The 27,189-nt window shown below is 48.2% G+C and overlaps 1 protein-coding gene across 1 annotated transcript in view; it reads right to left on the bottom strand.

Moving 5' to 3' along the window:
• IGF1R (insulin like growth factor 1 receptor) overlaps positions 1 to 27,189 on the bottom strand; it is a 298,923-nt gene that overhangs the window by 50,410 nt on the left and 221,324 nt on the right. Inside the window, exons 3-5 of the mRNA XM_061158611.1 lie at positions 14,516 to 14,828; positions 10,523 to 10,671; positions 7,483 to 7,627 (exon numbers count right to left, since the gene is read on the bottom strand). Coding sequence (XP_061014594.1) covers positions 7,483 to 7,627; positions 10,523 to 10,671; positions 14,516 to 14,828 — 607 coding nt within the window. The remainder of the gene's footprint in view (positions 1 to 7,482; positions 7,628 to 10,522; positions 10,672 to 14,515; positions 14,829 to 27,189) is intronic.

The following is a 27,189-nucleotide window of genomic DNA, read 5'->3' as shown; positions in this document are numbered from 1 at the left end:
TCTGGTCACTGGAGAAGGTGGCAGAGGAGAAATGGCCCCTGAGGGGCAACCCCCCCAGGCCACCCATCCAGGCGACAGCAACTCAGTGTCCAACAAGTTCAAGGCGCACAAAGCTGATTTTCAGAGGGCTGCCACCCCCAGCCCCTTGGGGGTTTCTCCTGAGCAGATCTGGGGGGTTGAGGATCTGCATTTTTAACTAGCGCTCAGGGGACGCTGACGCTGTAGTGCCGGGACCATACCTGGAGAGGCACTGGTCTAACAGGTGCTGAACTAGCCTGCGTCCCCTAGAAAACCCCCACCTCGGGGCGGCAGGAGAGCGGACAGCTGCAGCCCGCGGTCTGCGCGCATCTGTACACCAGGCGGGCAGGGTCACCGCGCACCGCAGACCTCAGACCTCAGACCGTCCCCTTCCTGCCCCCCACCCCAGCCTGATCTCGTCTGAGGTTCGCTCCAGCGCCCTCTACAAAACTGAGTCTAGGCACTGGTGGCCCCTTGTGTGGGTTTCCAAGACCCACTCAGGGATCCAGCACACACACAGAGAAGGACGGACCCCGACCCCCTTACCAGAGCCGGGACGGACCAGAGAGAAGCTGGGAGCGCTCCCTTGCCCTGGGGCGGGGTGCGCTGGGCACCTCCCGGCGCCCGGGGAGGTTCAGGCCTCTACCCGCCAGTCAGTCCACAGGCTGAGCTCCGCGGAAGCCTGGGTCCCGCCTGTATGTCTCCCCGGGAGTTCCCGGGCACTCCCAGACGGGGTCCAGTATGAGCGGTGCTGTCCACGAGCTGCGCGCGTGCATGCGGGTCCTCAGCTCCTCTGTGGTTCCGTCCGCTCACTCACGGGGCAGCAGGCGGAGGAATGGCGTCACCCGAGCGCCCTGCGGGTCGGCGGGGCCCAGAAGGAGCCGCTGCTCCGAGGGAGAACCTGCCCCCTGCCCGATAGCCCAGCCCTTCAGAAGCGCTGGGCTGCACCCCGTGGGGGCCGTGGAGGAAGGGGCACAGTGAGCCCGCGGCCCGAGCCAAGAGGGGCTCCTCTCAGACCCACCGGAGGCCTCAGATTCATCCTGGGCCACCAAGTCAGGCGGCAGAAATGGGCAGGCCAACAAATCCTTTCCTTTCACCAAGAGCTTGCGCCCCAACATAGGAATATGCTGGAAAATGTGCAAAGGACATACTGTCCAAAGGAACCGAGGCTCAGGCTAGGCACCGCAAGCCACGTGAGGGGACCAGGCTGCTGGGGCTGCTCCCTGGAGGAGGGGTGTCCACAGGTGGAGACGGATGCCTCGGGCCATCCCTGCCATCAGGCTAGTCCCAGCTCTGAAGGACGCTCAGAGGGGTCAACACAAACTCTGTGGGCCTGGCGGCTCCCAGGTGCCCAAGTCATAACCGGGAAGGACAAAATCTCCTTGGTGCAGAAACCTCTGAGTCCGGAGTGAAGGCCAGTTACCCAGGTCAAACTTCTGGCTCAACCTAGGATGAGGCTTTTATTTTAGTAAACTAATTTCACTAGCAGGGAACATAACCCTACCGAAAATACCTTCTGAACAAAACATCTTCTCCCCAGGGGAGGGAGCATGAATTATAAATCAGGAATTTGACAAATGAATGGCAGGCACACTAAAATTCTGCCTATGTGATTAATCACTTTGAAAAGCAAGATTATCTTTTTACAGTAAACATAAACATTTTTTTTATTTTTACAACACTGAGAAGGCCTGGAGCCAGGATACCAATATCAATAAAACCCGGTCGTTATGGAGCCGGAGTAGTGACAGAAAAGAAAAATAAAACCCTCATCACAATAATAACCAAGCCATTCACGAGCTGCTTGTCAATACTGTTCTTGTTTTCCCAACCCCAGCTGGCGCCCCGCTGTCCTCACATTCCTACCGAGATCAGGTGAGGATTAAGAGGTGGGAAAAGGCAGAAACTTGTCTGCACATCTTCAACACACATAAACACACTTAGATTTTACTGTTTCCTAAAGGAATGGGCTGTTTAACTCAATTGTTCTGTAAATGTGAATTCCTAATTGTTTCTAAGATGTCTGCCTTTACATTCAAAATGTATTTTTAAAAACTATCTGGTTATTTTTCTGTCCCTTACACAGACTCCATGGTGCCTGGATTTTATCTGTGTTACAGTCCTTTTCCTAGCTCTTCTTAAGGTTGCAAAAAATGTTTGTTCCTATGCTTAGGGTGGGTCCCATCTGCCAAAATGTAGATCACCGTGGGAGGCTATCTCCTTGAGGACATCTATATATCACCTGCATCAACATTCTAAATGCCCAGCACATGTTGTACACCTGTCTTATTTATGGCTCCAGACTCAGGGCTGTCTTACCTCTGAGTTGTCAACACCACCACCTCCCTGCCTGCTCAGATGAAGGGCAGGAAGGGCCGGGAAGCAGAGGAAGGCAAAGTGCTGGGGATTCTCCTCGTACTTAGAAGACAACGCCAGGTCAGGGCTGGAACGTCATCTACAGTCTCACTAGGCAGCAACTCTAGACAAAGCATTTCTTCAGCTTCTCCCCAGCTGGGACAGATGGGGCTAGGGGGTGGGGGAGGGTGGGGCAAGAAGGAACACTCTCCCCCTTTCCAAACTTCACTGACAGACTGGAAAAAAGCAATCACCATTCCCTTTATTTCTCAGAGAAAAAAATCGACAGACTCTTCCCTGCGGTCCCTAGGGGGCATCAGAACCCAGCACATGCAGGCTGTCTCCAGCACTCTGCAACGGATGGAGGGCTTGGTCTTTGTACAGAGGCTGCCTCTAATCCGTCTGCAACAGACTGCTTTCCGCCACGTCCAAATCTCCCCCGAAGTTCAATATTTACACCAGCCTTGGGGGTTCAGCAAGGGTAGGAATTTATATTCACATGTCTCTAGAACCAAACAGATACTCTAAAAATGTTTCCTCTTTGAGTGTTTTAAAAACAGCTTTACTGAGGTATAATTTATCTACCAAGAAAATTCACTCATTGTAAGTTTTTACAGTTCTGGGAGCTCAGCAAACCCACACAGGGGTCCAGCCATCCCCACAAGGCAGTGTCGGAGCCTCTCCACCCCTCCTCACTCTCAGCACTTTCAAAGCTCTGCATTCCCAGTGGTGCGCAACCTCTGATTCCACCCCCAGCCCTTTGCGGCTTTCTGTCTCCACAGTTTTGCCTTTTCCAGAAATCACCCATTAATGGAATCGTACAATGTGGAGTCTCTCGTGTCTGGCTTTTTTTCACTTAACCTGATGTTTTTGAGGTTCACTCCTGCTGTGACATTATTGTTGGGCAGTAACCCACTATGCCACGTTTTATTTATCTGCTCATCTGCTGATGGACATTTGGATTGCTTCCAATGGGGCCTTTATTTGCTGTGGGGGGAGGAGGGTATCATGAATAATACTCCTATGAGCAATCCTGTACGAGTCTTGTGGGGGCATGTTTTCGTTTCTCTTGGGTAGATACTGGGGTAGATCCTGGGGTAGATCCTGGAACTGCTGAGTCACACGTCTGACTGTACATTTTTTGGAAGTGCCAAAGAAGTGTTAAAGTATAGCCATGATGCAACCTAATCTTAGAGTTGCAAGAAAACAGAATAAAGCACAAAGTGTTGCACAGCCAATTGGGAGAGACATGCGCAGAGACGCCTGACTGCATCCAAGACTCCGATCCTTATAACCCACCACCTCCGTCTAACTCTCATTCTTTTCAGGCTAACCATCCTTGGTGGCACCAACAAATCTGAAATTTTAACTCATTTATCTCATGCTATCACAAAACCGGGTTGTTCAACATCAGGGAATTTTTTCAGATAACAGAAATATCTTTTCAAGGGCTTACAAGTTAGCCATTTCATAGAAATCTTGTACGTGTGTATTCCAAAATCCACTTCCTTCCAAAATAGCAGAACTTTGGTCTTAATGTCTAAGGTTATTACTCCAGAAACACATCACCTTACACAGAGTGATGTCCTCAAGGAAGCGCTGGCCATCTGAATTCTGCTGGCTTACCTCTAGACCACCTATGTTGTCTGGCCCCTTTCTCCAGAGACAAGCAGCCCTGCTGCCTGTTCACACTTGATTTTGCCCTGTGTCCATCACAGTCCTGGACGTCAGATTCTAGAATCAGCTCACTCGGAGTGAGGACTAAGAGGTCTATCCCAGGTACCGTTCTTGAATTTCATATTCTGGACCTGACTTTGTAGTCTGGGCTACTCAGGAGACATTTGGGGACTGGTCTCCGTTCCAATTTGGAAAGCAAAGGTGACACATAAAAGGGATTTATGTGCTACCAATTTGCCTGTTCAGCATCAAAACAAAAGGCTATAAAACTTTCTTCCCACTGGACCAAGTGGAAGCACTTATTTGGTCATGAGAGGTATAAGAAAAGTCATACTTTAAGACAGCAGTGTGACAAGAAAATATCTAGGCAAAAAATCAAAGTGTTTCGGGGACATGCTTATGAAGAAGAAGAAATAAAGGGGGTAAAGCAGTGGTTTCCAATTTGGCCACACACTGAAATTACCTGGCAATCTTTAGAAAAGTACTGATGCTCGGATCCCACCCCTAAACATTCTGACTGAATTGGGATGGAGTGCAACTTGGGCATCAGGATTCCTTAAAGGCCCCCGGATGACTCTTATGTATAGCAAAGTGTAGGGGCAAAAGTCATCTTGGCTTATAGCAAAAGCACATGGAAGTGAAAGGTTCTATTAACACTCTGGTAACTCAAACGTCCTGAATAGGTTCCACTGCCTATCCAAATTATAACCTCCACACCTGGGTGCATAACAGCTTACGTAATCCTAATACCACCTACCTCTCCAGCATTTTTTGCCAAACAGGTCCCAGGACGCCCCAGCTCGTTGCCTCTGCTGCTGCCATCCTGTCCTGAAACGCCTTTCTTCACCCTCTGCTCGCTGAGCATTTCCGGAAACCCTCCAAGGCCCATCTCCAAAGCCAGCTCTTCTCAGAAGCCCCTGTGATCTTTCTTAATCAGATATCTGACTCTTTTTCATGCCCATGGCATGTGCCTTTTCTTTCCCTGTGGCACTCTGCAAACTTCACTCAGCACTGCTGGCATTTATCTACTTAGCATCTTCCTTTCTTTTCTGCTTCCTTTGGACTGTTCCTTTTTCTTTTTTTTTAAGGTTTGAGTGGAAGATTGGCTCTTTTTAAAGCTCATTTTGCGTTCTTTATAGTTTTAGGTGTACATATACTGATTCATGGTTTTTACAGTTCACTTTTTTTTGGCCATACCACATGGCTTGTGGGATCTTAATTCCATGACCAGGGATCGAAACTGCATCCCCTGTATTGCAAGGTATCCCCTGTATTCCTAACCACTGGGCCAATGGAAGTCCCCACAACTTTTAAAGGTTATACTCCATTTGTAGTTACTATAAAATGTCAGCTATGTTCCCCGTGTTGTACATTTTATCCCTGTAGCTTATTTTATACATAGTAGTTTGTACCTCCTACTCTCCTATCCTCCTCCTCCGATCCCTCCTATCCACTCCTACTCCCCTGCTGGTAACCACTCATTTGTTCTCTGTATCTGTGTGACTCTTCTTATAGGGGTGAGGGGAGCAGGTGAAGAGGCTGGACCTAATCTCCTTCCTAAGTCTGAGGAGGAGAAATACAGAATTGAGTTGCCACTGGTCACACCTGACCCAAAGCCAACTGCACGGGTACTCATCACAAGCAAGGTTACGACCCAGACCATTTTGGTCATGGGCGAGGAAGGCAGGCAAAGGAACACAGCTCTCGGGAAGAGAGGCTAGGTTCTAAAGTGCTCCAGCTAAAGAGAAAGCCTCCCAGCAACGGCAGGAAGAGATCCAAGACTGGAAGCTCAGCCTCCTCAGAGCTACCAGGGCTACTGGTAGCTACTGGTAGACGGTCAGCAGGCTCACCACTGCCATCCCCTGACAAATAAAGTACTAAGAGCAGGGGAGGCCTGAAGCTTCGCTGAGCCTGGAAGTGGCCCAAACACCTAAGAGACGACACGCATCTGTAAGAAGGCCCCACTGGGGCTTTGGGCTTTACACAAGATTCAGATAATAAGAAATACGTCATAAATATTTTTGCAAATAAAAATCACACTTTAATTTTCAGCTACACTTGAGTGCATAATACTTTCAGTTAACACACAACTTGACAGGTAATCATGTTATGTAATAATTCCTAATAAAAATTAATTAAACTCTCCTGCTAGCTCTCCCCTCTATATGTATCACTTGCTCAACCTGGGGGGAAAAAAGTGTATCCTCAAGCAGAAGGAAAACCTGTAGGTACCAATACGCTAAAGAAGATGTGCTTACCATCACCAGAGTTTCCAGAAAAACCTACTTGGAGGAAAAGGAAAAATAGCTGTGCTAAAATTCATTTTAAAATTTACTACAACCAACGATAACCATCACCTCAAACTGGCAAAGCCTTGGCTTGCTATGTTGGTGACCTGGGACACTGGGCTGAGCACAGCAGCAGCCTCGGTGGCTTCACCACGAGAAGGACGAGAAGGACGTTTTTCTAAAGAATCAGGGTTCCCAGCAGGGAGGTCACTGTGCTTTTCAAGGATGGAATGAAGTGCTGCCCCCTCTCTTTGGCTGTATCAGATGATGGAATTTTAAGAATTTAAGACTGACCAAGAGTGAGTCTGAGAAAAGCAGGAAGGCTGTAAGGAAACCCTTTTGTGGTAACTTTATCCATCGGGGCACATAAATCAGCAAAGACAACCTTTCTCATGACCTTCCCATATCTTGCTTTCCTAAATTATTTCCCCAAATTCTCTTTAGAAGGAGTCAACTCATTAATGGATGTCTCCTTTTATTTTGAAGCATTAGCTTAAAGCCAGGCAAGAATTATATTTAAAGGGGCGCGTGTGAAGAGAAGCACGTGCGCACAGGAACACCCGGGGTGAATGCGGGAGGGAAAGTGCCCGTGTGTGCGCAGCGATCGAAGCACCCACTTCATTCCTCAAGCGGCGAACAGCCTCGGGCGAGGCTAAAACCCTTATCACAAAGCGCATCTCTGCAGAAGGCAAACGTTCCATCAGTAGGGCAAATCCTATAGGCTGATCAATAGAAACTATTCTGTGAATCAAGATTTCTTTGTAACAAAATGAACTGTTCAGACGCCTCCAAATCTCTGGCATTCCAACACGTCTGAAAAGATGGAATAGCTTTTACGTAGTGGACCACAGCATCCCGAGGGAGACAAGGGGCCTGGGACGAGGCGAGCCGTTCAGCCCCCTCTCGGCGCTTTTGGTCCCTGCTGCGTCCCTTTCTGCAGCTTTGCTGGCCACAGGCAGACACCCGACCCCCGATGGGTCACGACCCAGGAGCGAGGATGGATAATCCTGACTGCAGGAGACTCCCTGCGAGGAGGCGGCCCCCATGCTGGGCACTGCCGCTTCTTTTTAAGGAGAAAACCTTAAAGGCAGCGTGCTGACCCAGCGGCGGGAGAGCGTCAGCTGCTGCAACGCGGAGCTCTTACCCCTCAAGCTGCTCCTCCCCTAGGATCTGGCGCAGGTTCTTCAGGAAGGACAAGGAGACCAAGGCGTGGGAGTGGCGGATCTTCACGTAGCCCGTCACCACCTCGATGAGCCCCATGAAGTTCTCCAGTTCCGAAGCGATGTTGTCTGTGGTAGGGGGACAGGGTTACTGCGCGCCTTGACACAAGGGGAACACACATGGTTTCTCGCAGACCCGTCTGGACAGCACTACAGCTCAGGTCTTGTTTCTCTGGTGCCCCTGAGACGCGAGGCCTCCCAGGATCCCTGCCCTTTGTCAAAAACGCGTTTCCCTAAGCGTGGCTTTCAACTTCCATTGCCTGGGATGGGCCCCCGAGGCGGGGGGAGGGCAGTTTCTAGAAGGCTGAGGACTGCAGCTCCCAGGCTGATTAACAGAATGTAAAATCGTAAACACCAGACTGCCAATTAGCTGAGGCGGACACATCCAGGGAACATCTCTAATATGCTCTGTCAACAGCACTGCCTCCACAGTAGAAGGGCATGACTAAACAAACAATGTTTTCTCCGTCTCACTAGGAACTGCTTCTGCCGCATTCCTAGTTCCTAAGATACAGTGATCTATATTTAAAGACTCCATCTTACTAAGACTGCAAGAAAATGCACCAAAATATTAACAATGGCTATTGGCAGGTAATTTTGAATCATTTACTTCTATGCTTCTAAATTTTCTAATGCACATACATGATTCTCACAGGTGGAAAAGAGTTGGGAACATCACTGCTAACACATGTGCAAAAATGACAAGATGCATGAACAATGTGTTTTCTTCACTCTTACAGCCTTTTTCTCATAGTAAATAAAAAGCATAAACTTCAGTTCAACTTATGCCAAAATTACAAGGCATACTATAATGAACTGGATGTGATTCAACCAATGGAATTGTACTGTGTATGACCTGTGAAGGCATAGTTAATAAAAGGTTCTGTTTTGCTTTCAACTGATAAACATCAAAGAATAAGGGTACTGTCCTCTAGGGCAAGGCCCTATGTTTCTGTACAGTGTGACAGTTTTCCAAGAGAAATGGAGAAATTCAAGTTGTAAAGACTACGGTTGCCTCCAGCTGATGTTTCAGGGAAAAGATTCTGAATTAAACATGTGGCAGGACTCACGCCTTTCAAAGTCAAGGCTGAGGAGGGGCCATTCCAATAAGATGTCCAACCAATCTCCTGTGGTGGACATGAACTGGAAGCCACACTGCATGATCACACACCGATATGTACCAGTTCCTCCTCAAACTATATAGTAAACTATACTTCCTGATTCATGGATCAAAGTTTTTAAAAAATACTTTGAGGATGCATGTGTGCATGCTCAGTCATTCAGTCATGGCCAACTTTGCGACCCCATGGACTCTAGCTCACTAGGTTACTCTGCCCATGGGATTTCCCAGGCAAGAATCTTGGAGTGGGTTGTCATTTCCTTCTCCTATTCTGAGGACAGAAATATGAAAATAAAAGTAGGGTTAGGCACTTAAGTCTTTCTTGGTGGCTCAGACAGGAGACCTCGGTTTGATCCCTGGATTGGGAAGATCCCCTGGAGAAGAGAATGGCAATCCACTCCAGTATTTTTGCCTGGAGAATTCAACAGATTGAAGAGCTGGTGAGCTATAGTTCATGGGGTCACAAAGACTTGGACACAACTGAGCGACTAACACTTTTAGGCACTTAAAGGGTATGTTCTAGGAAATGAGGAACTCCGTATGAGAAATTAGGAAATCTAGTAAGAGCACAAAGAATAAAACTTCAGAATACCATGAAAGTCATAAAATTCTAGCTGTGTGGAAATAAACTTATCTCTGTTGTGAAGGGGTGAAAGGTGTTGTGAAAATCAAGGGCTATCCAAAATTCAAAAAAACTAAGCAGAAAGCTTAATGCTGTCATCTCTAAATCCTAAGACTAGCACTCACTCACTGCACAAACAGTATCATTAAGGGAAAGTAAATGCACAGAATGCTGTGTGCTGTGCTGAGCTGCTCAGTCGTGTCTGACTCTGGGTGACCCCATGGACTGGATCCCACCAGGCTCTTCCGTCCATCGGATTCTCCAGGCCAGAATACTGGAGTGGGTTGCCATGCCCTTCTCCAGGGGATCTTCCCAATCCAGGGATGGAACCCAGGTCTCCCGCATTGCAGGCAGATTCTTTACCATCTGAGCCACCAGGGAAGCCCCTCAAAGCATATAATTTGTTTGTTTGTTTTTTTTAAGAATTTAGGAAAAAAGTCCCTTTCAACCTCAACACCTTCTTACTATATTTCTCCTAGCTTAGGAAACGATCAGTATCTTCATCAAGTGATTCCAGTGGCAGAGAATTTAAGGCACCATTACTAGAAGCCTCTGTCAATTACAGATCAGAACTGAAAATATCACCAAGTAAGTCAACCGGAAATGCTTCACACATGCAATTGCCCAGAGCACCATCTACTGCAAATAGTGGGGAATCCTACAGAGGATGGGGAGACTGAAGCTTCAAATGCACGCTGACACACATATACTTGTATCTCTCTTGGTTCTCAGAAGTAAACTTGGGAGATGGGCCAGTTTGGGACTGAATAAAACTTTAAACTGATATCATTAAACCCCTCCCTTGCTCAGTTTCTTCCACATATCCAAGTAACCAAGACTCTCTGGACTTAAAGCTCTGAGGCCTTGGCTCTGGCTGGAGTCTGCTGAGTCACACCTCTGATCCATCCGTCTCTCCTGGGTTTGGATGTATTGAGACATGCATATCCTGCATAAGATGTGACTTAAGAGAGATGAGGGCTGACCCTGTGCAGAAATAAACGCTGTGCCCATGGCTAAAATGCCATCTGCCTTTCAATCTCTCGCTCTCTCTTCTTTTAATCTTTGAGGGAAGCTCCAAGCAGGGGCACTGAGCATGTGGCTTACGCACCATGTTGTTTTTCTAGGCCCATAGTTTACTTGTGAGTCATGGACGAGAAGGGAAAGCTCAACAAAAGAAAACCAAGAGGTCTGGTCCTCTCTTCCAGGAAGAGGGAATACTCACTGCCGCGTCGGATGTTGATGAGCAGATTGCCTTTGAAGATGGTGCATCCTTGGAGCATCTGAGCAGAAGTGACAGAATCAATGGTCTTCGTCTTCTTTTCTTCCTCACACACTTTGGGACAAGGGCCTTCGCAAGGGATACAGTACATGCTGTTGAAAATAAAACCACCCAACACACTGAGAGCTGAGTCTGTCTTCCTGCATTAGAAAAAATCTCAAAAGATGTGCTTTTATTCCAGGTGTCTTTACTGTCCACATTACAGAAAGCAACTGGCAGAAGCATTCGAGTGGTCATACTGTTTCTCATTCCCAAGCCTGCCCGGGGTAAGCCACTCAAACGGCAATGCAAAGGAGAAACTGACTACAAAGGAAAAGCGTGCTGCCTGTTTCCAGACAAAACACATGATACACCCTTGAGGCATGTGCGTGTCACAGGCTGGGGCTGGTGAGCCAGCTGGTCCCATGTGCGAGAAACAGCCTTGCAGAAGGGAGACACCAGGGGATCCCAAGAAGAACAGAGCTGCTCTCTGAGGTCATGGACCCTGCTGGCGTACCCGGAGGAGCCACTGGGAGAGTGGATGGGACAGCAGTGTCCCCGCTGCTGACCGGAATCTAACTCCTGCAGCCGGCAGCCCGGCGGGGCAGGGGGGGGGGGAGGGGGGGAGATTCCAAAAGGCACGTGCTGTAGCACAGATCCATTATTTTCTTGCTAAAGCACAACTGAAATAATTTCTTGACAGCGTTTGGCAGAAACTTGTAAATTGATCCAAATGTTGTTTTTGCTGCATACACAATAAAAATAGGAACTTCCATTGCTTTGTAATGAGCTCCTATTTCACACGCAATCTTGAACATGCCACAAACCCAGCAACAGCCAGGGACTAGCGAGTGACCTTGGTACTTTTCCTTATTTAGGGAATAGCGGACTCCAAGTCTCTGAACCACAGAAAGCTGGGTCAATTTCCAAACTAAATAAATGATACAACATTATGGGATATGAGTGTAATACGATGGTGAACTGGAGAGCCACTATATTTACATGATTATTCTTGAATGATCTTTCAAATTTCATGAAGGTAAGTGAGAAACATCCAGGAAAGCAGTGTAAGTTAAAGCTCTGAGCATTAAGTACCGCCCTCCATCACTGAACTTTACCGCATATCTAAGGCAAAGATGAAGGGCTTTGTTTAAAAGCTTATAGACAAATACAATTTCCCTACTGTTTTCTTATTTCACGTTGGGAGAACAGGAGAGAAGGTTTCTAGAGGAAATGGGCCGACCATAGTCATAGAGGTTTCCCCTTTCTCTGACATCACAACACTTTCACTTCTAGAGACTGCAGCAGCTTTTCCTCAGCATTCCTTATTGGTCTTTTATTGCTTCTACCTTACCTACATACCATATAATGCCCCACCTCCCTTTTTAAAAACTTGGTGTGAAATAATTACAGACACACAGAAAATTACAAAAATAGTACAGACGGGTTCTGTGTACCCTTCACCCAGTTCCCTCTGATGGCACCATCCTACAATACGATGACGCAGCATCAAGCCCAGGAAGCTGACACAGGCACGATGCCCGCGTGCACTTCCACGTCCCCGCATCACCTGAGTGATCACCGCAGCGAGCCGGCCCGCCCCCACCAGCATCTCCCACGTGCTGCCCGTTCGGCCATCCTGCACCCATGTCTCTAACTCGGGGCCGCCACTCCCCTATTCTCCACCTCGGCAATGGTGTTATTTTCAGAATTTTATATAAATGCAATCATCAGGTGTGTGACCTTGTGATTGGTTTGGTTTTTTTTTTTTTTACACAGCATAATGTCCTTGAGATCCATCCATGTTGTGTGCGTCTGAATAGTTTGTTTCTTTCTATTGCTGACTGATATTCCATGGTGTGCTGGATCACGGTCTGCTTGGCCATTTACCTATTGTGGAGCATCTGTGCTATTTCCAGGCTGTGGTTCTGCACTTGTCTTTGCGGGAACTGAAGTCTTCATCTCTCGGGAGTAAATGCTCAGGGGCATAACTTCTGGGCTGTAGGTTAAATGTATGTTTTCTTCCCCTGACATTTTATTCAAATAGCAATTTCTGAGCCAAACACCTTTCTTAAAATGTCTAGGAATCAGCTAGTACTTTAAAAAATGTTTTTCTAAGGAAGTGCTCTGATTGCATGTTTATAGTTTAAGCTTCCTCAAACCCATTCTGCTACAGAGAGGGTATAAACAGTATTAAAAATAAGTATTTTAAATAAGTGTCAAAGAGGCCTTAAAGCCTGAGGAGGGGGTTGTTATTAGTTCTTGATGGTGTTTTCTTTTAAAGTGAAAAAGGCAGTATCTGTAGCTTTGAAGTGACTGCGAGCATGAGTAGGAAAAATAAGAGCTTAATTCTTCAAAGGATGAATTCCAGTAGGAGAAGCTGTCATAGGGCACAGCGCCCCCTACTTCACCCACGACTCTGGCAGCTGCAAACTACAGAATGCCGCCAGCATCAAAAGGCACACACCAGCAGGGCAAAGAAGCCATAAGCCCCCCGGCCATGCACCAGCTGCCCACCGCAGCCCCCAGCCCGGGGAGGAACTGTGTCGGTGACGATTTAGTGGTTAAGGTCGTGTCCGAGTCCTGTGAGTCTAGGCAGGAACTGTGGCGGAGCCTAAACTGGGTTCCAGGCACTGCCCAGGGACTGGCAAAGCCTTTTTAAGTTCTAGGGCTGCCAATAAAATGTGAGCAAAATGTGGCAGATTTATTTTGGGTGGAATATGTATACTCCACAATTCACCAGTATCCTTGGCACATTTACCATTTTAAAGTATTTAGAATAATTTTTACTATTACAGTCGTTACAGAAATGATGACAGGTAGAGTGTTCTACATTTAATACTATGAAATAACATGAGTGTTATCTCTGATTTGAAGTTAAGCCTATGGAAGCAGCAACATCTCCAAATATTACACCGGAAACAGATGCCCCTTTACCAAGACTTGCTTGATGAGGTTTGCAGAAACAAGGCAGCAAACAGAAGGGAAATTACACATTACACTCAAAATGAAGATTTCCTTTTCCAGCGGTACTGTATATTTGTAAAATAGCTTTATTTTTTAAAAACCTGAAATGGAAGAAGGCTCCTCTGGTGTAGTCACGAAGCAGGCATTTTTAGTCCATTCCATCAGAAAGACTCCTTGAAGAGTTCTCTGCTCTGCTCCAGAGGCGGGACCAGCAACCCCAGGTCTCAAGCCTTACCTTGCTTGCAGGGTTATAATCCTATATTTTGTAAGAATGCTGGCATTGCTTTTTCAAAAACTGAAAACCAATAACAGCTTCACAGAAGTCCAGTTGCATGCATGAGAGGGATGCTGTTTGCTGTCAGGAACTTCTTTGCTTCCAAAGGTTAATGTCCAGGAAGGAAAATGAGACACAGGGAAAACCGAGGGACGGTAAAGGCTGTGTGTGTAGCAATGGGACGGAACGCACTGCTTGCTCGGAGTGGAGGACAGAAGCCAGTGCTAAAAGGGGGGGGTGTGTGTGTAGCAATGTGATGGGGTGTGTGTGTGTGTGTGGCAAGTGATAGAGCACACTGCTTGCTCGGAGTGGAGGACAGAAGCCAGTGCTAAGAGCCTACGCCTGCTCACTGCCTCACGGATGCTGGTGGGGTTGCTCCATCTTCCCTCCCGTACTTCCAAAGCCTTCACTGGTCTAGTGCTGAGCAGCCCTGAAGGTGTGCAAACCTCAGTCTACAGTCTCCGCTACCCACCGCTCTGGGGGAGAGCCCCGCATGCGCACAGGGAGTCAGGGACCTCCTGGGACCTGAGCCAGCAAATCAGGTACTCCATTCCAACCGTCCAGGAGGGCCGCTTCCAAACCAGAAGACCTGCCCATTGCGCCTGGCGCCATCAGCAGCCGGAGTCACGCCGGCCCTCCCCAGTGCCCCAACTCTCTTAGCCTCCCCAGGGCCGCGCCGGATGGAGCCAGGCCCGCCTTCCCGCGCCCACACTGACCTCTGGCTCCCGTTGCGGATGAAGCCCGACGGGCACTCCTGCATGCACTCGCCGTCGTGGATGACGAAGCCCTCGGAGTCGCTGCTCTCGGCGTTGGGGATGTTGGCGCAGAAGTCGCGGTCCACGCAGCGCCAGCCCTCGAAGCGGTAGGTGCTGGGCGGGCAGCTGGGCACGCAGACGCCGGCGTAGTAGTAGTGGCGACAGGCCACGCAGGCCGTGGCGTTGTCGGGCGCGCTGCAGCTGCCCAGGCACTCGGGGTGGCAGCACTCGTGGGTCTCCGTGCACGCCCGCTTCCCGCACGCGCTGGGGCACACTGTGGGGACAGGCAGGGCGTGAGACCGCTGGGCTCCGGGGTCCCCACCCGGCACCCCCCAGCCACCAGCCGCCCGCGGGGCCGAAGCTTGAATCCCCAGTGTTACATGCTGAGAATTTCGCTGGGGCAGGGAGCAAGCACTCTGCATGTCAAGTCAGGTGAGCAGGGTTTAACATCCAGCCTCTCCTAGTTGACTCTGTTTGGTCTTGGAGGAGTGCTTAAGAATCTCTGACCTTGATCCTCTCTTTTCTCACCTACAAAACGGGGTCGTAACCCCCATCTTGGAAGGTTACCTGTGGCGTGGGTGATACCCTGGAAGCACCATGTGGACCACACAGTTTATTATTACTTTAGAAGCCTTATATGTGCTACTCAATCTGCATTTTGCATGTGTTCCTTACTGAAATATCTTTTAACTATTTCTGATATCTGTAAATATCTTTAAATAGTGTGCAGAAATGCTCATTTACTTTTAAAATGATTAAAACTAGAATGTGCTAAAGAGGATACTATTCGGTTGACAAATTAGCTTTAGAAAGTTTGTGTCTGCTTGTATCATACCAAAGGTCTCACCCCAGATAAACAATGATATTAACCTATTCATGTACCACATCCTAATATATCACAGAGAAGCCCCCTGTCTGATGGTTTTTCTCACATGTAAGAGTGGAGGGGTGGGCAGTGTCTCCAGCCCAGAGGCCCATAAGATATCATTACAAACCATCTCCCGTGAGCCCATCTATGTTAAAGACAAGTGAAAGGAATACCTACAAAAGCCAGAGAGCCACAATTCTTGTCCCAAATAGATGAGCTGGCCATTTATTTCTATAACAATGCCATAAGGATCACACTCTAGGGGCCTTAGAGCAGTGTGCCTTACTAGCAAAGGTGCCTTACTAACTCTCCATTAGCCTTATTTAGCGAATAAAGTATAAGTCAACAAAATAGGAAATCTGGTTTGCATTATCTGCTTCCTACTTTTTCCATGAGTTGGAAAACACAAAATTATTTAAATATGTAGATTATTGACTCTGACATGCATTATTTAGTGAAGATTCTATTATTGTTTTTCTTTATAATAAAAAAGATGAAAAACTCAGAAATCAGATATTAAAAACTACATTGAACACCTAGTCTGCCTGTCCACAATGGCACTTTATCAGTAGCTCCATGAACACTCCCCCACTAGATCATTTGCTGTGCATGTGCATGCACATACAAATGTAAACATCTATAAAAAAAAGGATCAAGTCATTCTGAAAGCATTTTCTGGCATAACATACTGTGAATTCGACAATAATTTAACAGCTGTATTGCATCCCATAGTATAGTACATCATAAGTTGTAATCAGTTTCCTGCTATTAGACATTTCATTTATTCCCAACATTTTATTAGGACAATGAGCAGTCAATCTTCATGAGAATTCTTAATTATTTCAACAGAATCAATTTCCATAGTTAGCCTTCCCGGGTTGAACTGTCCTCTGGGAAGCTGGTACACATCTACACATCTGGTAGCTATATGCTGGAGTACCTATTTTATTGCCAAAAGGTGCATTTAAAAACAGCTGTCAGAACTTGGACATTCAAATGAATACTGTCACCTCGAAAGAAACAAATTCTCATGATACTGTCAGGCTTAAAAAATTTTTTTGCAGGTTTCTCCTCTGATCATCATCTTTTGACTGAGACAAACAGGTTACCTTCCATTATTCATTCTTATCTATTCTGGTAATAGAACCTTGATTTTTAATTAGGCATTCTGCCACTTATCTAGCTATTACATCTCCCAGCCACTCCTATAGCTAAAAGCAACCTAGGTTCTACCTAGTGAGTAAACTTTTAGTTTACTCGCTGCTGCTGCTGCTGCTGCTGCTAAGTCCCTTCAGTCATGTCCGACTCTGTGCGACCCCATAGACGACAGTCCACCAGGTTCCCACGTCCTTGGGATTCTCCAGGCAAGAATACTGGAGTGGGTCGCCCAGTTCCTACTTCAATGCGTGAAAGTGAAGTGGCTCAGTCATGTCCAACTCCTAGCGACACCATGGACTGCAGCCTACCAGGCTCCTCCGTCCATGGGATGTTCCAGGCAAGAGTACTGGAGTGGGCTGCCACTGCCTTCTCCGAGTTTCCTCACTTGCTAGTAACCAATGTTTGGGCTGGAACTTCCCAGAAAAGTGCTTCAAACAAAGGGGGTATGCCTGTCATCCTTGCTGGCTAGGATACAGGTATAATGCCTGAAGCTCAAGCAGCCATACTAGGCCACAGTTCAGTTCAGTTCAGTTCAGTCATTCAGTCGTGTCCGACTCTTTGCGACCCCATGAATCGCAGCACACCAGGCCTCCCTGTCCATCACAAACTCCCGGAGTTTACTCAAACTCAAGCCCATTGAGTCGGTGATGCCATCTCATCCTCTGTCACCCCCTTCTCCTCCTGCCCCCAATCCCTCCCAGCATCAGGGTCTTTTCCAATGAGTCACAAGGTGACCCATTAAGAACAGTGCAGCAAGATCAAAGGAACTTGGTCCTTCATGACTGTGCAGCCAGTAGGCTGACCCTGGACTGCTTACCTCTAGACTTCTCTACATGAATAAGAAATAAACTTGTGTCTTGTTTAAGTGTCTGCTATTTGTTAAGAGGCAGCTGAACAAATCCCAACTGAGAAGTGCCTTTAGAGCCATGTATAAGCAAAGAAGAAGACTGTGACTGTTGGTTTATGTCATTGTTGTTTACTAGAATAGCCTCTCAATGATTTCTGGCTGTTTCCAAAAGCTAATCTACCCAATCAATTACAAGGAGTCACATCAAAAAAGCATGTTGTTGTAGGAGTTCCGAAAATGCTGTGTCTATGGAAGGCAGCATCTTGAAGCTGATACCACCAACTTGTATCTGCAGTAAATGCACACATGCATGCCACACACTGGACTCTCAGACATCACACTTGATCTAGTAATCGCAGATAAAATGACTATTTAAGTTCAAAATATCCATTACAGAGGTAACTTCAAGGCCCAAGATCTAAAGAAGGAATAACTTTGCAAATCCTAAGTTCAGGTTTTTAAACTAAAAACAAGGGAAAATAAGTCTACCTATCCTTCATCGAATCATCCACCCAGCAACTATTTATTGAGTGTGTGCTGTAGCTGTGTGCCAGACCCTGTTCTTAAGGGGTGGATAATATACCAGGTAAGCACAGGAGTCAAGTGGTGGTACATAGCCTGCCCTGGGCACCTGGGTGCCCAGGAAGGCTTCACAAAGGTGTTGAGGCTGGAGCTGAAAGCTAAAAGCCGAGGAGAAATAAGGATGACACAGATGAAATCATGTGTAAAAGCAATTGAGTTGCTGCGATGAGAGAAGTGGGTGCTCGTGAAGATGGCAGGGATCCAGTAACAGGTGATGCTGGGACAGAGGAGGAGAGCAGCTCAGAGAGGCCTCGGAAGCCTGTCCAAGCCATTTTGGCTCAGTGGTGGACAGTGGGCATCACTGAACGTTTCGGGCAGGAGAACACGATGGTCTGATTTTCATGGTAGAAAGAGGTCATCCGGCAGCAGCACAGAGGGGGCTATGCTAGAAGAAGCGGGATCAAGCCAGAGAAGAAATGTTCCACCGTCCCTACAGAGTTCACATAATACAATAGATCTGTGAGGTTCACAGAGTTAAAAATGAAACTAACTGTGGAAACCGTGCCCATTTGTCATAGCACAGACCTGCCCTATTGAGCATACACTCCCCGTTCAGAGCGCGGAAGGCCCCAGGGCTGCTCACTGGCCACCAGCCACCACCAGGCTTGTGTTTGCAGGAACGAACAGTGGCTAAGAATATTATGCTCGTCATCAGAGACTAACTAGGAACAATATCTACTTGTAAAACCCTTTTTTCCTTGCTTACAATTTAAATAAAATGTTACATTATCAATAAAATGATGAGTAGCAGACATCAATATCAAATAGGTATTAATGTAGCGCTAAAGACTAAAAGCATTTAAAAGCATACAAAAATGCCCTGTGTACGCTTAGACTCAAACACAAATGTTGGGCATTTCCAGTAGGAGAAAGAGAAAAAAAACCTGACCAGGCATCTGTGGATAATGTTTTGCACTGTGCTCCCTATTCCACTGGAAATGGCATCTCTGGGCAGTGGTCCACTGCAGCACACGCCCCTTCCAGGGGTGCACTGCGTGGAATTGCACCGTTAGTCAATTCCTGCCACAGGAACACACGGGCTAGGGAGATAGGGTTTTGTTTCAGCAATGGGAGCTGCCGCAGAAGGAATTTCGGTAAAAGCTTAAATTAGGTAAAATCCTGTTCCTAGACAGAACAATTCCTCTTAAAGGGATCACAAATCACGACCACAGATCTTTCACGTTACATGACACCACTGTGCACAAACACGTATCAAATACTTTGGGGGAATAAAAACAGGGTATGATGGGGGAGAGAGAGAGAGAGAAAGGGGACCATTTGCTGGAGAATAAACTCAGGGGTGGAAGCCAGAGTTCCCCTGGCTGCAGCACGATCCATGAGGGCTCTGGGAGGCAGGCAGGAGAGCCCGAGGAAGTTCAGGATTAGACAGTCCTGGAGCCAGCCCCAGAAGCCCGCTGTAAATTTTGCCTCATCTCAATGTATATAAATATTATTAGTGTTCAGGACTATTAAGGGATTTCTTGAAAAGCCCCGGGCAGTGTGTCTAGCCAGCAGACGGATGGCTGCTCCACACGAGTGCCAAAACTTAAAATTTAGTACAGTTACCAAATTTCCAATCACAGAGCTATGGGAGAAAGGAAGGAACGTCTTCCTTGGCTTCCATGAATAAAGGGCACACCTAGCATGATGAAAGGCATTTCTGCTTCTAAGAATAAAAGGGAAATGGAAGGTGCTATAAACTAATAAATACACGGAGGGGAAAGCAAATTGATTTTGCCTGTGAGATCTTTCTAGTCATTGGAATTTTTACAATGACCAACAATAAAAACAAACTCTATGTAAACTGTTGAGAAAGTTAACAACAGGTCCCACATCTGCACTGAAAGGATTCATTCAGGGCCACAATCCCATAAAAATGAGGCACTGCATTTAAAAGCTCATTTTCTTCATTTTGGGGGACAGGAAAAAAGTCATATACATCAGCCTTTAACTCTCTCCTTCCCTCCCCAGAGTCCTTGTATTTATTAAATTCTTTCTAGGGATTTTAAAAACGTTTCTTTCTTTTCTTGCCAATAAGCTCTTTAACAATCTTTACTTCAGAGAAACTATTTTTAAAAGCATGTTTTGGAAGAGAAGATGGAGAACTCAACCTCTTCACACAAGAAAAAAACGGGAAAGGGACCACTTAGTCACACGAGTTTAAAAAACACAAACATTTTATCCCAAATAATTTCGAAAGGACAGAACCAGTTCATGGATGCTGAAATAAGGTCAAGTTTCTGTATCAAAATCCAGACTAGTGTAGGGTTCTCTTAGGTATTTCTGGGTACCCAAAGGGACATACCAGTTCCACATAAAAAGAGGGTGCCTTTCCTAAGAGACAGGCATCACTCTGCACTAAGATGAATGGCTGCAACTCCAGGAAAGCACACTTCAACTCCCCAAGTACATCCGGGAGACATGTGGTCCAGAGTGGTTTTCCTGCCTGGCCAGGAGAGGAGCTGATTCCATTAGACGCCACGGGGAGGGAGCCCCGGTTGGGTCCGCTGAACTCACAGCAGTGCCCCCATGCAGCACGGCCACAAGCCCAGCCAAGGCCTCTCCTCCAGAGACCTCTGAGCCAGCTCGGTGGGAGGATGGGCAAGCCTCCTTTGACCGTTAGAGACATCAGCCAGGCCCGGTCCTGCAGGTTCTGCAGGTAAGACCGCCCAGTTCCTGAGGGCGGCAGTGGAAACACGAGGGCAAGCAAAGGGCCGGTGAGGAGGGCTTCCAGGGGAAGGGACGGCCAGGACCCCCAGCCTGAAAGGCCAGTGGGAGTCAGGGGTGCATGGGGGTGACGGGAGGGGTGGCGGGGGTGCAGGGGCCAGAGAGCCAGACTGGCGTGACTGCAGGACGTGGGCTTTGGAACCTGGGGGTGGGGAGGGGAGGAGGCGAGAGGCAGCAGAGAGCCACCAGAAGGGCCTTTTAACTCACGAGGACGAGTCTGGAACATTCTTAAGAGAAAAGAGGACGAGCAGGTCGGCCGTTTCCAAGGATCACTCTGGCTGCTGCGCGGAAAAGAGAAAGGCCAGGCGACCCGTGGGCCCCGGGCCCCACGACGGTGAGCCGTGGCGGTGGCCAAGACGAAGCCGCACAGATGGGGAAAGCGGGCAGGTTCGCGGGGTGAAACTGTTCCCCAGCGGGGGCACAGAGAGACGGCTTCAGTTCAGAGCGTGCTGCTTCTTGCGCACATGCGAACCAGCCCGCCGTCTGCGTGGATGCTGCGCCCTGGGGTGTGGTCAGCGGGCGGACGCAGAGACCAGCGCGGAGGAGGGGGATGCGGGGCCCTCCACCAACCACGGGGCCCAGCGGCGCCCGCCAGAGTCCCTTTCCGATACCTACATTCCTTTAAAAGAACCCACCCAAGTGGATTTCCGTATACTCAGCTGTGAATTCTGGGTCCCACGTTTCTATTCTTCCCTGCTCCACTCCTTGATAGACCTAATAAAACGCTTAGGCAAGGATAATAATGTATTTATGGAATTCCTCTTCTAAGCCTCACAAACGTGATCCCGAGGACCTACAGACGAGGTGGGGCCTCACTGCGTCCTCTTTGCTCACCAACTCCAGCCGCAGGAGGGCAGAAAGAGAGGCTCGCCCCCGCGGCTACTTCTGAGGCCCACAGGCCCTGCCGCTTGGGCAGCTCCATGCTGGTCCTTTCAGCCAAGAAGGTGGGTGAGCCACCTTGACGGGATGTCCCAGCTGGACAGAAGGGTGTCCCATCTCCAGGAGCTGTGACGGACTGCAGAGAGGGTCAGGGAGAGCCCACCTCGGGCCGGGGGGCGCTCGGCCTTTCATCCTGCCAAGTACTCTTCCATCTCTCCTGCCTTTTGACCTCAGACACATACTCCTCCCCACCCACCATTCCAAGAAGAGAAACCACCAAAGGGGTAGAGAGGAGAGGAGCCGCAAGGCTTCCGGGGCTCAAGGTGAAGCTATCTCACCCCAGTGATTTAGTCTGGAGTTCTCTAAGTACGTCAGCTAGCGTGGAAAAGTAGGCTTACACGAAAATGCTAAGACTCGTGAAATAAAATGAAAATAAACCTGGCACAACAGTGTGTGAGCTCCACTCACAAACATATGTATGCATGCATATATATATTTATAAATCATGCATACATATAATGAGTAAAGCACAATTTTCTCAAAAGGAAGATAAGAAGACTCTGTCTTGACCATCTTGAGAAACTGCTACTGGAAAACTCCAGAGAACCCACTGCCTAGAAATCCTAGGCTGAGTTCATTTCAGCCGGCTTCTCTGCCTGGAAAACTGTAGCCATTAAGAGGAATTGGGTGGTAACCTTAGTGTCTGAAACATTCAGAAAGAAGAGCTGCATCCGCTCTAACCTTTCTCTTCTCAAAGCCAAAAGAAACCACCTCCTGTGCAGGAGAAAACATTCTATCATCATAGTGGCCAGACTAAGAGACAATGTCATGGTTAGAAGCTGAAGATAACTTCAGTTTCTCTGTTGGAAGCAGCAAGGTTAGCATGAGCACTGGAGCATGGGGAAGGCACCCAGGGGCATGCAGGAAGATCCCAGAACAGAGGTCTCAGGAGCCTGCAGAGGCTGATTAATAAAGGGAGACCACGGCTCCTGAACCCATTAACGCAGTGAGCCTGAAAGCGCTTGTTTTCTCCCGAGTCCAGAGTGCACAGAGGAGGTTCCTCCTCGAGGTCTTTGAAGGGGTTTTCAAGACTCGGTTTTGAGTCCTCTTCCTTCCTGAGAGGAAGGGCCCTGGAGAGAGCATCTTTGGGTCGGCAGATGGATGTTCTGCAGCACCAGGGCATGCAGAGGGGGCAGGAAGTGACATATCTCCCTCCTCAACCCTGCCTTCCAATCACCTGTCTTCTCCAGCCTTCACTCCTTTCAAGGGGCCAGGAGGTGGCTTCAGAACATGCAGGAGCAGAGACCCTCATGCGGGAAGCTCCCGGAGCCCTTAGATCTGCCCCAGTTCAAACACACCAGGGCTTCTGCATCCACGTTCTGCTTTTGATCAAGCCCCGATCCTCAGAGATGAAACAAAGTTAAGAGGTCATCATCCCATGCGTGTCTGAGGCACTGCTCTTCAGAAACCTAGGCAAGCCTCACAGCAGTGCTGCAGGGAGCTCCTTCCCTTAGAGGAAGTGCTACTGCCCGACCCCACCCCACTTGACCAAGTTCCTCCTCACCCCCACCCAGGATGCGTTTTCCTACAGGGTTCTCTCCCCAGGCCTCATTCATGTCTGAAACTCAGGGAGGTGGATGGTGTCTTGCACACCTTTGCCTTTGGGCAGCAGAGCCTGGCGAGGGCTCTGCCACCATGGAGCAGAGCAGGGGAAGCGCCTGTGACTCAGTCAGATAGATCTGGGTTCCAGGACCAGGTTTCCAGCTTAGTAGTCATTCACGTGAATGATTAGTAGCCCTGGACAGTTGCTCAGTCTCAAAATTCCAAGGCTGTGATCCCGGCCTCCTCCTGAAGGCCATACTCAAGGCACAGTTCATTCAACATACACGAACATCACTGCTCCTTAACACCTGTCCACAACCTACCTAAGGCTGCAGAAGCCGTCTGAACAGCTGGAGCAGGAGGGCACGGAGCCCAGCAGCGGTCTTCCATGACCGAGGCGGCACACTCGGGGGCTTTCTGTATACCCTTCAAGATAACTCCCATTGTCACACCCAGCTAGCTCACTCTGACCTTCTAATCACTTAACGTTCCTGTCCTTTCACAATAGCTGCTGGAGTCTCTCCTACATGAATGCTTTCTGAGTCTAAACACAGGACTCAATCGTATATATATTATGTAACTTAATATTAATGATGACATGGGGCAACAGCATTATGCTCATTGGTAGATGCCCACATGGAAGCGCAGAGATTTTATAACTTTCCAGGGCTATTAATCATCCACGTGAGTAACTATCAAGCTGGAAACCTGGGCTTGGAACCCAGATCTATCTGACTGGGTCACAGACTCCACTGCTCTGCTTCATGCTGGCACAAAGTTCTCACCAGGCTCTGCAGTCCAAGAGCAAAGGCTAGGGGGCTCTTCTCGTGTCACTTTTCTCTATAAGTTGGCATCCACCAGGAAGAAATAAATCACCAGTTTCAACATCCTCTTCTTCCCTCTAAGGTGAACCAGTTAGTCTGGAGGAAGGACAAAACATAAAACATCATGCTCTGGAGAAGGGTCAAGCATGCAGGTGATATTAAGGATGATGTGCCCACTAAGCGTTCATTATTTATTTGGTGTGTGTGTTAAGTCGCTTCAGTCATGTCTGACTTTTTGTGACCCCATGGACAGTAGCCTGCCAGGCTCCTCTGTCCATGGGATTCTCCAGGCAAGAATACTGGAGTGAGTTACCATGCCCTCCTCCAGGGGATCCTCCTGACCCAGGGGTCGAACCCATGTCTCTTAAGTTGCCTGCATTAGCAGGCAGGTTCTTTACCAACAGCGCCACCTGGGAAGCCCTCTATTTATTCAGTTCAGTTCAGTCGCTCAGTCGTGTCCGACTCTTTGAGACCCCGTGACTGCAGCATGCCAGGCTTCCCTGTCCATCACCAACTCCTGGAGTTTACTCAAACTCATGTCCATCAAGTCAGTGATGCCATCCAATCATCTCATCCTCTGTCCTCCCCTTTTCCTCCTGCCCCCAATCCCTCTCGGCATCAGGGTCTTTTCCAATGAGTCAGTTCTTCCCATCAGGTGGCCAAAGTATTAGAGTTTCAGTTTTAGCATCAGTCCTTCCAATGAATATTCAGGACTGATTTCCTTTAGGATGGACTGGTTGGATCTCCTTGCAGTCCAAGGGACTCTCAAGAGTCTTCTCCAACACCACAGTTCAGAAGCATCAGTTCTTTGGCGCTCAGCTTTCTTTATAGCCCAACTCTCACATCCACGCATGACTACTGGCAAAACCATAGCTTTGACTAGACAGACCTTTGTTGGCAAAGTAATGTCTCTGCTTTTTAATATGCTGTCTAGGTTGGTCATAGCTTTTCTTCCAAGGAGCAAACATCTTTTAATTTCATGGCTGCAGTCACCATCTGCAGTGATTCTCCGTTTATTGGGTTACAGCAGACAGAACTCTCAGAGGCTGATCCCTGATGAGTCTACCCATGGCCCTCAGTGCTTGGTTGTGGTGGGGAAGCAGCAGCTCCTGTCGTGGAAGGCAGTGAGGGCACGTTCTGTGGGGCAGAGGCAACCACACATATAAGTGACTGTGCTGTCAGGAGCCAGGACAGCCGGACCCGGGGAGACTCAGCGACCCACAGAGCCCTTTCCACCCAAACAAGTCTTACTCATGAGATTAGATAACCAGAGTTCACTCTCTTCACCAATGCCTATGTCTTAGCAAGGCTCCAACCTCGGCCAGGAAAAAAGAAAAAATAGGTCTGTGCCTTCCCCTTGGTTGAGCACATAAACATATATAATCTAAGTTCACAGAAACAGCCAAGTTCCAAGTAGATCCCTACTGACTAGTACACAGGTACACAGGTAAGCTATGATGTTTGACGATATGTTTCATACTAGCTACTAAAGGCATCTATGAGGATTTCATTCATGAGCAAAAGAAATGATCATCCACAGAAATTACTACTGGATCCCTGAAGTCTCCAGGATCTAATATGCAGTGCTGGGCGGACCATTGAGAAAACAGAAGAAAAAGGAAAAAGGCAATCAAGAAACCAGGAGGGAGGTTATTCAGGGCACCATTATTAAATAAAAATGTCAAGAGCTAATTAGGAAGAGTAAAGAAAGAGCAGCCATCAATGCAGACACAGTACAGGACTGCAATTCACACCAAAAGCTAAGTGAGGAGCAGAAGGCAGGCCAGGCATCTTCCTTTGGCTAAACCGCTGATTTTGGTTACTGTGGGTGCTGTGATTTTTTTTTTTTTCCTTCCCTCACAATTTTCATAACAGCTTGACTGAAATAGAACTCATACACAATTTCACCCATTTAAAGTGTACAAACTGATGGTTTTTACCATCTTCACAGAGTTGTACAAACATCACCCCAAAGAGGAAGCTGTCTACCCCTCCCCTGCCCCCCTGCCCCTCTCAGCCCCAGGCGATCACTGATCAACTTTCTGTCTCTACAGATCTGCCTCTTCTGGGATCTAATGCCTGATGAGCTGAGGTGGAGCTGATGTAACAATAGCAGAAATAAAGGTCACAATAAATGTAATGTGCATGAATCACCCTGAAACCCGACCCCCTGCCCCCAGCCCAACACCCATGGAAAAAGTGTCTTCCCCGAAACCGGTCCCCGGGGCCCACGTGGCTGGGGCCAGTCCCCACGTGATCCTCTGGGGCTGGCTCTCCCACGTGGGACGGCATAGCCAAGGTCCGTCTGTGCTGTGGCGCGTCAATCCCTCACCCCTGCGTTTCTGTTTGTAAGCTCTGCCTCTGGTGACCCGCAGGCAGCAACGCTGGCCCCGCAAGTCCTTCTGTTCCTGTGAGTGACAGAAACACAGGCACGCCGGTCAGAAGCTGATGCTTCCATCAACTATTTGGACTCCAGGATCTATTCACGGTCTGGATCTATCCTACAGGGAGAAAGACTTGAACCTGTCACACTGACTAAACTCTGTCGCTCTGATAGTAGGAAATGAGAGGAAAAGCCACGCAATCTGTGGAGGAAGGGTCCCCAAGTCGGAGACCCTCCTGCTTGCTCTGCCTGATGGAAATGAGGTATCCTCATGATTCTCACCTCTGGAGGAGGGCCTGGCAAATGGAGTCGATGCTGTCTCCCAGAAAGGCCTCTGGAGAGCGATGGGAGGGAAAAGGAAAGGAAGAAAGTCAGGTGCTAAGAGGGCAGGGCGGACCTGACTTCCACTGCTTCTGCATTTATAAAACAGAATATAGTCTTTAGAAAATCAAACTATCCTAATCTATCCTAAACTATCTAACATCTTCCAAAGATTCCTTCTGCTGAACTCATATCCGAAGACTGTATAAAAATTTTTACAAATACGAACAAGTTCGAATAGGAGGAAAAACCACGGAAGAGACACGGGAGCATGAACCCGCCCCTGCTCTGGGGTCTCTGCCGGCTTCTCCTCACGGGAGCACAGTATCTCTCACACCCCTCACCCTTCCTCCAGCTCTCCTTGAATCTTTCTCCAAAAAGGAGGAGAAACATCCCCATCTGATGAGGAGTTCTGAGACTCTCGCCCAGTTCTGTGACCACCAG

The sequence above is a fragment of the Dama dama genome, chromosome 13, assembly GCF_033118175.1.
Source record: "Dama dama isolate Ldn47 chromosome 13, ASM3311817v1, whole genome shotgun sequence".
Classification (NCBI taxonomy): domain Eukaryota; kingdom Metazoa; phylum Chordata; class Mammalia; order Artiodactyla; family Cervidae; genus Dama; species Dama dama.
The sequence above is the reverse complement of the archived record's forward strand: the minus strand, read 5'-3'. Positions and strand labels throughout refer to the sequence as shown.